Source organism: Equus caballus, chromosome 10 (genome assembly GCF_041296265.1).
Source record: "Equus caballus isolate H_3958 breed thoroughbred chromosome 10, TB-T2T, whole genome shotgun sequence".
Lineage (NCBI taxonomy): Eukaryota > Metazoa > Chordata > Mammalia > Perissodactyla > Equidae > Equus > Equus caballus.
Window position 1 is genome coordinate 80198958 of NC_091693.1, and position 15482 is coordinate 80214439.

General features: G+C 39.7%; 1 protein-coding gene across 15 annotated transcripts in view; it reads left to right on the forward strand.

Annotated features, from left to right (window-relative positions):
• The window catches only part of NCOA7 (nuclear receptor coactivator 7), a 146986-nt gene that overhangs the window by 71716 nt on the left and 59788 nt on the right, over window positions 1-15482 (forward strand). For all 15 annotated transcript variants that reach the window (XM_070223759.1, XM_070223754.1, XM_023651021.2 and 12 more), the window contains one exon: window positions 755-975. In XM_070223759.1, the coding sequence (XP_070079860.1) occupies window positions 755-975 (221 nt within the window). The remainder of the gene's footprint in view (window positions 1-754; window positions 976-15482) is intronic.

Consider the following 15482-nt stretch of genomic DNA (forward strand, 5'->3'; position numbering starts at 1 on the left):
TATTTTGAGTTACTGAATTTCAGTGAATTGTGATGAACTTTGTCCCTTACACATCTTTAACTGAGGAGTAAAGAATCGAACACATCAAATATGTTAACTATTAACTATGAGCTATATATAACTATCAGCTATTAGTAATCAAAATGATCACTATGTATTGTTATTATGGCATTTTCTATCTTAGGAAATGCAGCTCTTTCTTCAGGACAACTATCATATGTGTAAAGGAAAAGAATTACTTAGACCTGAACCAGTTCATACCTTGCCAAACCTTTAGACTCAGTGTGTGAGTCAATTAGAAAGGATGTATTTTCCACAAATGTGCTTGCTAATCAGTCCAAAGATACCATGGAAAACCAGAAACTCTCTCTCTCTCTTTTTTAAATGTAATACTCCAAACATGGCATTAGAGTAGGGTAGCTTTATATCTTGGTTAAAAATACTCCACATTTAATATCCTATAGAAGAATCCAGTTTCTCCTCAGGAGGCCTAGAGCATTTCCCAATAATTTTCTGTGACATAAGTATTGAGGATATAAAACCAAGGAAAGACTACAGGTCTCCACATAAGAATTTTTAAGTAATTAGAAAAGGAAAAAAAAAATAACAGAAAGGTGTAATTAACGATAATTTAAGGAAAATGTTTTCTGTATCAGTTAATTACTTTCTCAAAGCTCAACAGCATGAAACTCAGAATAATTCCTCCTAGCAAATCATTTCTCCAATGTTTTTCCTTTTTTTCCCTCATTCCTAGGTTGAAAAAGAAAAAACAAGCCAAACAAAATGTGGAGACAGCCTCAGCCATTGCTACAAGGACTCATACTGGAAAAGAAGATGCTACTACAGTCAGTTTAGAACAGGACAAGTGCAACATCGCTGTGGAAGAGGAATATATTACTGATGAGAAAAAAAAGAGAAAAAATAATCAGTTAAAGGAGATCAGGCGTACAGAACTCAAGAGATATTATAGTATTGGTGAGTATTGGTGGCAGTACTGCGGTATTTTCATTTTAAAAATCTTAGTAATTTTGAGAAGACTATAATTTGTAACCATAGTAACAGTTTATTAAGCAGCTACTGTGTGCCAATGGTCCTTGCTTTATGTACGCAACCTTGTGTAGAGGGATGGCAATGAAATAACATTGCTATGTCTTGTTTGACTTTGTGTTCCCAGCATCTAGTGCAGTTCCTAGTACAGAGTGTGTGCTAATAAATATTTATCAAATGACTGGTCACTTTCCCTCTATGAGAAATAGTTTTCTTAATGTATGTAGACATATCCATAAAAGTATTGATAGAAGTGCCTCTACATTTTGGCATCAGCTGGCAATAGAAAAGGGAGGAGACATGGCCTAGAAGTCTATCAGTTGAAAAAAAGACAAGGGGCTGGCCCATTGGTGTAGTGGTTAAGTTTGTGTGCTCTGCTTCAGTGGCCTGAGGTTCGTGGGTTCACATCCCAGGGGCGAACTTATATGCCACTCATCAAGCCATGCTGTGGCAGCATCCCACATACAAAATAGAGGAAGATTTTGCAGATGTTACTCAGGGCCAAGCTTCCTCAAGCAAAAAGAGGAAGATTGGCAAAAGATGTTAGCTCAAGGCCAATCTTGCTTACCAGAAAAAAAAAAAGACAACTTGGGAGTTTTATTTGAGTGGAATCTTAAAATGAGTCCACAGTGTTATACAGTTTCTCAGAATAATCGTTACATCTGAAACTGCCTCAGCAAAAGTGGCATATCCAGCAGGCTGGAGGTGGTAATCCTGCTGTACTTGGATCACCCGTCTCACACCTACTGCTCCCACCGCATGCCAGCCTGGAATACGTTCAAAAGAGGATGCAAAGAAAGGGAACTGGGAGTCGAACCTTGATGTGGCATGCCCGTTACAGTGTACTCACGATTGTGAGGCTAGAAAGAAGACTGAGGGGGTCTCTGAGAATAAACTGCATTACAGTATGTGAAACATGGGCTGGTAGCAGAAGTTTGTTCCATTGGTCTTAATTAATGCTGAAGTTCCTGGGAGACAGATCTTGTCCCCCTGTTTAATATAACTTTTCTAACAGTGCTCATCAGAGAGAAAATGGGCTGCTGTCGGGCTGGTCCTAAGGGTGGCTTTGCTGACATTGCTGCAACACAGGCAGGTGAGGTGTCTGCCGTGGAAAGAGTGTGAATGGCAGCCGTCCAGAGGGCTGAGGCGGTTCGCTTCTGTATTACATGGCTTAGCTGATGCTGTGGACGCTGCATTAGGATAGCTTTTTAATGTGCCGCCCTCTGTTGTGTGTGTAACACTGAGTCTGAAACAATACCCTTCACTCACTTCTTGATCTAACTCTCACTTGACTTCACAAAATCAGCTCAGTCATCATTTCTTCCAGAAAGCTCTCCCTGCCCTGGCCATCACGTTAGACTTCCCTTCTGCCTTGTCATCATGGATTTATTTATCTGCTTCCCTATATACAGGCTGCCATGACTTGGACCCTGTATTATTAGCTTTGTGTCGTTTCTGCAGCATTACAGCTGGTCTTTAAATGTGCACTGAGTGGATGAATTAATCCATAGATGAAGGAGTACTCTGTTTTCATTTGCTTGAGTTTCATGAATATTCTGGAAGGATAGAAGGGACAGGGCAATAGGTGGGTCAGAATTATCCTGTGATTTTTATCTGGTAGCAATAAGTAAAGAGATGTCATCATAGCTCTTCATCCTCTCTCAAGAATGGCAGTGATGACAACCAGTTGGGAAGTTTGGGGCCTTTCCTCAGGAGAATCCAGTGCTTAGGGGAAACCGCTAGGTGGGCCACTGAAATCCAGGGTTCCTTGTTCTTTCTACCTCTGACGCTAGCTGACAAGCACTCATGTTGGCAGGTTTCCTTCATCTCCTAGGGCTGACCTGGTGTGTTCCCTAGACTCCTGTCGCAGGATGTCATTCTGTACCACTAGGTGGAGCGTTAGACCTCAAGTCATCCCAGTTCCAGTCAGTGCTGCGTTTGGTGGCTCTAGTCTGGGGAGCAGAGACGTTGAACTGGGAGGATCTTTTCAACCACACTCAAGATTTTGACTTTATCCCACCCTGTCGTCAATGGGGAGGTGTTGGTGGAACTCCATTCACTCCACATTTTAAGATGGTAAATCTAAGGACAGGGGGTAGAAGTGAGTCTGAAGGCAGGTTCTGCTGGTCCAGACTGGGGCAGAGGAGAAAGAGCTCCGTGACGAGAGATTTTCTCGTGGAAACAGCAGTATTTGGTGAGCAATAAATGTGTGAGGGAGAAAAAGAGCAGAGTCCAGTACTGGCAAACTGGAAAAGTCAAGAAGGAAGATAATGAATTTGTGTCTGGAGATGTTTTCATGGTGCCAAGTGGATTTGTCTAGAAGGACCTAGATTTCAGGTGAAAGGCCTGGAAATTGCTACTTAAATGTGAGAGGTAAATCCATACATGTAAAAGAAGTAATCCAGGGAACACGGAGTCAAAACAAAAAGTTAATGGATGACAAATGATAATGAATTTATAGAAAAACAGACTAGAAAGATCTATAACAATATGTTGATCATTGTTTTCTTTGGATATAAAAATTGCAAGCTTGGTTTTCCTCATTTTTTTGCGTATTACACATTTTATAATTATTTTTAATGTTAATCAGAAAATATAGAGAACTGAATATTAGAGCAGAGTAAAGCCAAGGGCTTTGCAAAAAGAACATTAGACAAATGTAGAGTTCTATAATCAGTATAAGAGAATTACTTTCTGTAGGCATCTATTTCCACATCTATAACATTACCAACCTAAGGAAGCATATTTTGAAAAAATAATGTTTTTACTTGTTAAATTATATTTATCTGTGCCTCATGTTAGCCTTGGGCAATAATTCGTTGCTCTCTCCTGACACAGAAGAACACAACACTTAAGATGCTGACAAAAGATATTATGGAAAGATTGAGTCATTAGAATTGCCTGTTCTAACAAAATGGTGTGATTCTAAAAATGTTTTGTTTTTGAAAGGGGAGTAGGAAAAAGGAAGTGGAGTAATTATGTAAGGCAGATGGCATCAGATAAGTCTAGATCCAGCCCTAGTATAGCGTGTGGCATACAGTAACCATCTCAAAAGAAGCTTCTAGAATAAGTGAACCCAAACTTTCTGTGCTTGAACTTGATATATAGGACTCCCTTTTCACTTATTTTATTTATTTATGTAAACTCCTAAGGAATTGTTTGATAAAAATACATCTTAAAATACTTTTTAAGATTAGCTATTAAATTTGACACATGTATGTTGGAATGTTTACATATGTATCAAAAGATGTTTGGTCCATATTAAAGTATCAAAATATATTACATGGCATGAATTAGATCACAAAATTCTTTTACATTAAAGAAATACGTTATTCCTTAAGTGCACATCTTTGCTTCTATGGAAGTGATGATAGGAATGGGAATTTTATAAATGTGGATAATATCTCAGCAGGGAAATTCTTCAACTGAAACACAGGTATGCAGGTGTAAGATTTAAAGGAGGTGGAGAAATTGTATACATATGGGAGCACGCGTAAAGTGAAATAAAATATACTATTTTTTTAGTATTTTTATATAAAAGATTAATACTAAGAATTCTGGATAATAGAATAGATATTTTAAGAGAATTGGGAAGGTATTTTAACAAACAGAAAACACTTGAGTATGGCCAGTTTTGTGATTATCGCAGTTAAAGATTTATTTAGAGAGAACCTCAGCAGTGTAAAGGATGAATTGAGCTTTGTGGTAATAAATCTGTAATATCTATATTAATCATTTTGAATCATAGTTTTCCTTCCTGAATACAAAGGAAACTTAAAAAGAATAAAACAATAAGTGAAATTCTCTACTTTTCCTTTGTTAAACTTTTTTGCATTTCACTCCAACATGAAAGTAACCAACTACTTGATTATGTCAACAAAAATAATCCATAACCAATCTATAAATGAAAATTTGGGAGAGTTTATTCTGAGCTAAAATGTGAGGACCATGGCCCAGGACCTTTCTTCCCTTAAGGAAGAAAGGGCACCAAATAAGTGAGGTATACAGAGTGGTTATATACCCCCAAAGAGGATGTTTCACATAGGATTGAGATGTCCCTTTTACAATAGTCACCAGACTGCTCTGTCACACAGCGATTGATGGACACAGCAGGGTGGCAGGTCTTTGTCTCAAGCTGGGTGGACACAGGTGAGCTGCGTGGTCAAAGGTGAGCACAGCAATCAGTTCCTAGCCTAAGGAAAGATGCTTATCCTTAAGGAAATGCCAATGTGGGGGGAAGTTGCACCTTTATCTTAAGACCATTTGTTCTTGCCATAGGAAATGTTTAAAGCAGATGTACAGTGCATGCTCAATGGCCATGTCAGGCCCTTTTGGAAAAACAAAGTCAGGCCGAATTAAGTTTACACCAAATGGCCTTCTTGTATACTCCAATATATCCTATTTCTTGCCGTTTCTGTTTGTCAATTATTTCCCACGATGGCAACCCTGACACTTTTCCTTACACAGATTACTTTTTCTTGAGGTTTTTAAAACCACATATGCGAAGATTTCCTATCTGTTGTTTGTCTGTGTTTCACATTGCAAGTTCAGAAAGTCAAAGTTATGTTATTTTGATAAATTAATTCCCAAACATAAAAGTAGGTCAAGCCACAAACATATAATAACACTGTTGTATTCAAAAGTGTGATCATTCTGGTACTGTGGAAGCTCAAAGAATCAGAGAATACAAGATTAAAATGGAATTTAATGATTTAAAAAACATAATGATAAGGTTGAAATTTCTCTCTGGGCTTAACTACTTGACTTAGTCATATATGTAATTACATTCAGAATGTTCGCTGGGTTTATGACTAAGTCAAATGTTACAGAACAACTGAAATAATCGGTTTCCTCAGATGTACAGTGAGATTAGTTCATTCATTCCACAAACACCTGAGGGCCTGCATGGTGCTGAGGCGGTATTAAGCTCTGAGGTAAAGTTCCGTGATAGACAACTGCCCTGCCCTTCTTGCATTCTAGACTTTCCTTCTGCGTGACTCATTTTAGTCAAGGACTGTAGTGTCTGTGATGTGCTTGAAGGAAGGAAAATAGCATTTGCGTGACGTTTTCCTTTCTGTCAAAAGAGGGTAAAACATGGAGTCATAGTGAGTACAGAACAAAGTTGAGTACAAACCATAATAGCGGGAATTCTTGTATTTATATTGGTTAGTGTTAATATTTGCTTTCGGTTTCTCATATAAAAACTCATTTCAGTTTACTTGGGTATTTTTTAGGAGAGTTTAGAACAGTCTTTAATTTCTAAAGAGACTGTCGGTGAACCAGTGGGCCCCTGGAGTACATTCTGCATGGGTGTTGCCTTGCAGGGCTGTGAAAGGTACACGCCAACGGGTGGCAAGGATTCCCTCTCCATCCTTGGGGTCTCCGTTATATCTGTGGTGTTTCTGCTTTCATCTCCACTACGCAGTTTATTTTTATAACCTTAAACACTTGTGGTTTAGCCTTGCACCGCATTAGGTTAGCCTCTTTGTTGAAATTCAGTGGAGTGGGAAATATTATGCCCAGAAGGCTTGAAAGCTTTGCTGGAATGGCTTTTAGACCCTTGTCGTCCACAGAACAACAGAAATAAAAGGAATGGGGTGGAGCTCATGTATTGCCTATGGGTACCTCTCCCACTGCACACCCTGGAATCTTTCTTCTCTAAAGCTAGGGTGGGGCCTCAGTGCCTTAGTTCAGGCTGCCTTTAGGTAATTAACCAGCTACCACAGACCTGGAGGTGATGTCATGAAGTCATTCAGTTTTCATTCTTCTGGGGAAATTGCTTCTGATACACACCCTTGAGGGTTCCATTGCTTTTTCAGAAGCATATTTCTAATGAATATTAGAGAGTAACTAAAAATCCCTCATCATGTTAAGGAAGTTCACTTTATTCTTAGTTTTCTAAGAGTTGGATTTTTTTATTTTGTTCTTTTTAAAATATAATAGCTGTTTAATTTCATCAAATGCTTTTTTGGTATGTATCAAAGTGAACAGATATGGTTTTTCTCCTTCAAACAATTTATATTCATCTATCATATTAATGTTATATCCTGTATTTCTGGAATGAAAGCTTTTTGCTTATGGTTTATAATTCTTTTAACACTCAACTCTATTCAAATAGCTATTTACTTATGTTGACTGAATTATTGTTAATAATGGAATTTTTAAGCACTTACTCTGTGCCAGGCTCTGAGATAAACACTGTATCCATCATCTCATTTAATCTTTTGAACAACATTATGAGATAGTTCTTAATTTTACAGAGAAGGAAATGGAGGCACAAAGATTTCAAGTAACTTGGTTAGCATCACACAGCTGTGAGAATATGTCAGGGTTGCTAGTTGAACCCAGTTCATTTTGACCCCAGAACCAAATTGTAATTGGAAAAATGTTTGGTGACATAAGAGAGGTGCCACATGACCTGATTTTATGATTAATGTCATCAAACTGTCATAGCCAAATGCACCAGTTCCCAGTATGGGGATATGCCTGTCATTGGAAACAAATTCTGTTTATAAGTCAGGATGCCCCTTTCTTAAAAAGATCTAGAGAGACATAGACAATTTTTGCTTCTCCAAATCCCCCTCATTTAGATTCCATGGAAAGCATCCTCCCTCTTTAGACAAGGTGTGGGGGGTCCTGTGCTGTCAGCCTCCTGTACCCCATGCGGTGATCTTATGATAGAGACAGAAGGAGTGGGGAGAATGGGTTGGTCAAGGGAGTAAGCAAAGAAGGGGGGACACACCCCTCAAGTAAGTGTAAGGCCAGTGCAGAATTGGTCTTGATGTAATTTGAAAACCTGATGGTTTTCAAAGTTCTGTTTGTACTTGTTCAGATCATTGATAACAGAAAGAAAGGCAACATACTGTCTTTTCTGTCCTTCCTATATCTATGTGGAGATTATGGAATCAAGAGCAGGGGATTCCCAGGTGTCTTTTGTTTCTGTTTTCAAGTACAATAATGAATAACGTCCATTGTCCTGCCTTCAGCCGGTCCCCAGTGGTCAATGAGAGGAGCTAGATGCTCAGGTTTGAAAGACGTTGGTATTGTATCATTCTTGCTGGTTTTCCTCAGAACCAGCACATCTAGCCAGTGCTGCCTTCCTTAACCAGCCCCTCCCCCGCCCAGCACAGAGAACTGGTGGCATGAGAGGATTCGGCTTGGTGTTGCTGGCTTTGCAGGTGGAGGAAGGGACCTTGAGCCAAGGAAAGCAGCCTACTTCTAGGAGCCAGAAAAGGCAAGGAATCTTCCCTAGAACTTCCAGAGGGAACTGCCTGTTGACACCTTGATTTTAGCCCAGTGAGACCCGTATCAGACTTGGAACCTACAGAACTGTAAGATAATAAATTTGTGTTTATTTTTAATTTGAGCCACTAAATTTGTGGCAATGTTACGGTAGCAATAGGAAATTAATCGCCCTGCCATTCTCCTGACTCCAGCATCCCCGTGCCTCGCCCGCCATTGCTCTGACTTCAGTGCCCTGCTCGCGTGTCGTAAACCCCACAGGCGGCCGTTACAGCAGGGGGTTTGCTTGCTCCTTACATGGTCTGTCACCCTGGTGTTGAGCCCCACCCCTGGGTGAATCCTTACTGCTCCTTTCAGTAGTCACATTATTGAAACCCTATCTTTGCCATAGTAACTCTTCCAAAATCTACAATCCCTCAAGCCCCCGATCCTGTCTTCACCCCATTACATTTTAGCGAATGACGTTTCCCTCCTTTACTGATAGAGTTAACACCATCTATCTTGAGATCCCTCCACTTTTCGCCTCAGGACTCTGTGACCTCCCAGTTATCCATTTCCAGGTTTCCGTCTCTCATTCTCTGTGAAGCATTCGGCAGTGTTGTTTTCCGTGGCCACTGTGACATTACACTCCTCATTTTCCTGTCTTTGTAATCACCTCCCCGCCGCCCCCCCCCCCCCCGCCCCCCACCCCGCTGCCATCAGTTCTGTTCACTCCCCACGTCAAATCCTTCCTCAGGTTCTGTCCTCAAACCTCAGATCTTCTCTTAAAATTGATTCACACCTTGGCAGTTGTAACCGTGTCTGAGACGTCACAGATGACCACTGCAAAGGATTCCTTCACATCTAGCCTTTATGGCCCTCCAGGCCCCAGACACCGTCCTGAACATCAGCCTCTTTTAGCCCCAGTGCTTGGAGAGAGAGGAGTCTTCTTTCAGTAAAGGTGTATCTAGGCTCTCCTGGGATGTGGGAGCCGAGAGCCTGTGTTCCAGGCACTCCTGGCCCTCGTATGGGGTGAGAGGGAGGAGGCAGGGTACCAGATCCACCTGGATTGAGGTCAACATAGGTCCCCCCACCCCATTTCAGCCCTTACCTTCCAGGATTTGAGAAACGAGAATGGGCTAGGCTAAAGGGTCTGTGTTTCATTTCTCCAGGGTTTTGGTCGCTTTTGTCACAGTTACTTTCTTATTGCACTGGGAACAACCAAATCTGAAGCCTTCTTTTCAGAGGTGGAGCAGGTAGGAGGTTCGATGACTTTGCTCTGAATGTTTTCTGAGGACACCTGGCCAGCTTTCCCCTCCGGCAGTACATACTCTTACATCATTTGCTTCACATTCCCATGAGCAAGAGGGTCAGAATTTGGGTAGGTATAAAGGTCTGAGGAGGCCTGAAGCTGGAAGTTGAGGTGTCAGTGTCGCTGGGAGATAGTTCCACCCTTGGGGATGGTCATGGGTACTCGCCTGAAACACTGGAGGGGGAGCACCATCCTGAAGCGCGGCCAAGAAGCCCTTTCCCCAGGCAGCTTGGGTCTCTTCCCAGCTCTCTTCAGGGCCAGAAACTTCTCCAGTGCTCTGTGGACTATGTGCTGCGGAACCTGTCTGGGTAAGGTATACAAGACTTCATTTACTGAGACACATAGTCTCAAACTTACTGCAAAAAAATATTTAGAAAGCAATATGAAAGCTTACCTTGTGGTATAATGACATGAAGACAATTAGGATTTAGAATGTGCCGGTGACCTCTCTGCTTTCTCTATTGAGTCAACTGTAAAGCGTAGTGTTCCATTTGTGACTTTGATAGGTTCATGTGATTTTTCCAGTATGATGTTCTATCAGTGAAAATGTTGGCCGCAATCAAATTCATCAGGCTCACGGATCTATATTAGGAAGTTTATTTAAGTATATACACTGGCTATCATATTAAGGCACAAGGCTTTCAAAGATGGGTAGGTACATCATTCATGGTCCTTACCTCAAGAATTTCAAAATCTTAGACTCTGGAGGGAAGGCTTTTTTTTTTTTCTTTTAGTAATATTGCTATGAGATTTGTCTGGCCTACCCACCTGGGCCAAAGGAAAGTAATGTAATTTTTGTACTAATTCAGGTATACATAGTTAAGTTTATCCTGAAAGGTTCTGCCGGCACCTGTTTTTCCTTTGCAGCCGAGCAATATGGAAACTCACAATTTGCTTGCTTGTCACAGTGCTCCCACTGGGACCAGAGATAATTATGCACAGCTTATAGAAGGGTGTGGACCACAAGCTGCCACCATGAGAAGAGGAAGCTTAGGCTCTAGAAATAGGAAGCACCTACAAAAGGAAGTGAAGAGACTGTTCTCAAAGCAAGAGCACCCAAGTGACAGCTGTTTATGGCGACAATGGGAAGGGCAGGATTGCGGGACAAAGGGAGCAGAGCTGAGACATTCAAAGGAGTGAACACCAGTGAGGTCATAAGAGTTGTAAAATGCGATGGTTGGGTTTTTCTTTTTTTTTTTTTTTTTTTTTAAAGATTTTATTTTTTCCTTTTCCTCCCCAAAGCCCCCCCGGTACATAGTTGTGTATTCTTCGTTGTGGGTTCTTCTAGTTGTGGCACGTGGGACGCTGCCTCAGCGTGGTCTGATGAGCAGTGCCATGTCCGCGCCCAGGATTCGAACTAACGAAACACTGGGCCGCCTGCAGCGGAGCGCGCGAACTTAACCACTCGGCCACGGGGCCAGCCCCGATGGTTGGGTTTTTCAATAGGCTGTGTGGACTCTCCCGATCTACAGGATCTGGAGATCTAAAACACAGGCAGTAGCCTCATCCTGAAGGAATTTAGATGTGGCCGCCTGAAGGTAGGGAGGTCATTTTGTATAGTCCTTTGGTTCTATGTATGGATCTGATGGGACATACGATGTCTAGAAAAGGACTCAATAGCAGCACCTATTTTTTTTTTCTTGGTTTTTACTTTTAAATAATGTAAAGGAAATATTTAAAAGTCAGATAAATCCCATGTGAATTAACTGTTTTCCTGTTTCTGTGTTACCTTCCAGTTCTTGTCTCGTACACCTGTATTTGTTGTATAGATGAAATGATATTGTTGATCTGTGTGTATGTGGGGACGTGGGACCTCAGATGTAAGGGGCTGAGTTAATCATACTTCTCAGTTCATGGCATGTCATCACTGGTCAGAGCTGGGCTCCCTGTTATTTATTCATTAATTCCCTTTTATCCTCATTCCCCTCTCCCATTTCTCTCCCCCATTCTATTCTGTTGTGTTCAGTGTATATAGGCTTCTATTTGTATATGGTCTTGAAAAATGTGCGCATCTATTTTAAATATTTGTAATGATAGTCTGTACATCCATTTCTGTTTCTCTTGATGTAAGCATGTTGCTGTGTATATTCTGGCTCGTTATTTCTAATTACTGCCTAGAATCTCAGAGCATATCTACCACATTTTGCTTACCATCCAGCTCCTCACTGCCACAGATGATGCTGTGATGCACCTCCTCAAGCAGGTGACTTGGTGAATGTACATGAAGTGTATTCCTCCTGGGAGAGGATGTATGTCTGTGAGTTAGATTGCTGACTCATACGGGCTATATATACTTATTTGCTGGAACGGCTGTACCAGTTTACATTCTCAGTAGCACTTCACATCTCTGCCAACACGTATTATCCAGCTTTCTGATTTTCGCTGTGCTAATAGGTGTACAATAATACCTTCTTAATTTGCAATTTTCTTCTTTTTTTGTCACATTAGTTTATAACATATAAATTTCAGGTGTACATTATTATATTTCGACTTCTGTATAGATTACATCATGTTCACCACCAAAAGACTAGTTGCCATCCATCACCGTACAAATTTTCCCTTTTCCCCCTTTCGCCCTCCCCTCACCCCCCCTTCTCTCTGGTAATCACCAGTCTATTCCCTCTATCTATGTGTTTGTTGTTGTTGTTGTTTTATCTTCGACATATGAGTAAAATCATACAGTAATTATCTTTCTCTGTCTGACTTACTTTACTTAGCGTGATACCCTCAAGGTCCATCCATGTTGTCACAAATGGCAAGGTTTCATCTTTTTTATAGCTGAGTAGTATTCAATTGTGTACATACCACATCTTCTTTATCCATTTGTCTATTGATGGACACATAGGTGGTTTCCAAGTCTTGGTTATTGTGAATAATACTGCAGTGAACATGGGGTGCATATATCTTTTCAAATTAGTGTTTTTGTGTTCTTTGGATAAATACCCAGAAATGGAATTACTGGATCATATGTAGTTCTATTTTTAATTTTTTGAAGAATCTCCATACTGTTTTCCATAGTGGCTGCACAGTTTACCTTCCCACCAGGAGCATATGAGGCTTCCCTTTTCTCCACATCCTCTCCAACGCTTATTTCTTGTCTTTTTAATAATAGCCATTTTGATGGGCCTGAGATGGTATCTCATCATGGTTTTGATTTGCATTTCCCCCCAGAATTAGTGATGTTGAACTTCTTGATCATGCGCCTGTTGTGCGTCTGTATATCTTCTATGAAAATATATGTGTGCAGATCCTCTGCCGATTTTTTAATTGGGTTGTCGGTTTTTTGTTGTTGTTGAGTTGTATGAGTTCTTTATGTATTTTGGATATTAATCCCTTACCAGATATATGATTTGCAAAGATCTTCTCCCAGTTGGTAGGTTGTCTTTTCTTTTTGTTGATGGTTTCTTTTGCCATGCAGAAGCTTTTTCATTTGATGTAGTCCCATTTGTTTTTCTTTTGTTTCTCTTGCCTGAAGAGACATATTCAAAAAGATACTGCTAAAACTGATGTCAAAGAGCATTCTGCTTTTGTTTTCTTCTAGGAGTTTTATGGTTTTATGTTCAAGGCTTTAATCCATTCTGAGTTAGTTTTTATGTATGGTGTAAGATAGCAGTCTACTTTCATTCTTTGGCATGTGACTGTCGGGTTTTCCCAGCACCATTTATTGAAGAGACCTTCCCTTCTCCATTGCATCTTCTTGGCCTCTTTGTCAAAAATTAGCTGTCCGTAAATATGTGGTTTTATTTGTGAGCTTTCAATTCTGTTCCATTGATCTGTGCGTCTGTTTTTGTGCCAGTACTATGCTGTTTTGATTACTACAGCTTTAGTATACTTTGAAATCAGGAATTGTGATGCCTCCAGCTTTGTTCTTTTTTTCTCAGGATTGATTTGGCTATTTGGGGTCTTTGGTTGTTCCACATAAATTTTAGGATTCTTTGTTCTATTTCTGTGAAAAATGTCATTGGGACTTTGATAGGGATTACCTTGAATCTGTAGATTCCTTTAGGTAGTGTGAACATTTTAACTATGTTAATTTGGCTAATCCATGAGCATGGAACATCTTTCCATTTCTTTGTGTCTTCTTTGATTTCTTTCAACAATGTCTCATTGTTTTCAGTGTATAGGTCTTTCACCTCCTTGGTTAAATTTATTCCTAGGTGTTTTATTCTTTTTATTACGATTGTAAATGAGATTATATTCTTGATTTCTCTGTCTGCTGTTTTGTTGTTTGTATATAGAAATGCTCCTGACTTGTGTATGTTGATTTTGTACTGTGTGACTTTGCTGTATTCATTTATTATTTCTAATAGTTCTTTGGTGAGTTCTTTAGGGTTTTCTATGTAGAAAATCATGTCATCTGCAAATAATGACAATTTTACTTCTTCCTTTCCAATTTGAATCCCTTTTATTTGTTTTTCTTGCCTAATTGCTCTGGCTAAGACTTTAAATACTGTATTGAATAAGAGTAGTGAAAGTGGGCATCTTTGTCTGGTTCCTGTTCTTAGAGCAATAGCTTTCAGTTTTTCACTGTTGAGTATGATGGTGGCTGTAGGTTTGTCATATATGGCCTTTCTTATGTTGAGGTGCTTTCCTTCTATACCCATTTTATTCAGTTTTTATCATAATCAATGCTGAGTCTTGTTGAATGCTTTCTCTGCATCTATTTAGATGATCATGTGATTTTTATTCATTTTGCAAATGTAGTGTATCGTGTTGATTGATTTATGGGTGTTGAACCTTCCCTGCATCACTGGAATGAAACCCACTTGATCGTAGTGTACGATCCTTTTAATGTATTATTATATTCAATTTGCTAATATTTTGTTGAGGATTTTTACGTGTATTTTCATCAGCAATACTGGCCTGTAATTTTCTTTTTTTGTATTGTCTTTGTCTGGTTTTGGTATCAGGATAATATTGGCCACGTAAAATGAGTTAGAAAGCATTCCCTCCACTTCAGTTTTTTGGAAGAGTTGGAGAAGGATAATAAATCTTCTTTACTTTTATTTTTATTTTTTGAGAGTGAGGAATATTGACCCTGACCTAATATCTGTTGCCAATCTTCCTCTTTTTTTGCTTGAGGAAGATTGTTGCTGAGCTAACATCTGTGCTGATCTTCCTCTAGTTTGTATGTGGGATGCCACCACAGCATGGCTTGATGAGCAGTGTGTGGGTCCATGCCAAAGATCTGAACCCGGAAACCCCTGGCTGCTGAAGAGAAGCACATGAACTTAACCACTACACCACTGGGCTGGCCCCTTAAATCTTCTTTGAACGTTTGGAGGAATTCACCAGGAAAGCCATCTGGTCCTGGACTGTTCTTTCTTGGGAAGTTTTTGATTACTGTTTCAATCTTCTTATTAGTGATTGGTCTATTTGGAGTCTCTATTTCTTCTTGATTAGGTTTTGGAAGGTTGTATGATTCTCAAAATTTATCCATTTCTTCTAGATTATCCAATTTGTTGGTGTCTAGTATTCTCTTATAATCCTTTGTATTTCTGTGGTCTCCATTGTAATTTCTCCTCTTTCACTTCTGATTTTATTTATTTAAGCCATCTCTCTTTTTTTTTCTTGAGGAGTCTAGCTAGAGGTTTGTCAATTTTGTTCATCTTTCCAAAGAACCAGCTCTCAGTTTCATTAATTTTTTTCTATTGTTTCTTTAGTCTCTATTTCATGTATTTCTACTCTGATTTTTATTATTTCCTTCCTTCTTCTGATTTTGGGCTTTGTTTGTTCTTCTTTTTCCAGTTCCTTTAGATCTACCGTTCAGTTGTTTATTTGAGATTTTTCTTGTTTATTAAGGTAGGCCTGTACTGTTATAAACTTCCATCTTAGTACTGCTTTTGCTGTATCCCCTAGGTTTTGGTATGTCGAATTTTCATTTTCATTTGTCTCTAGGTAT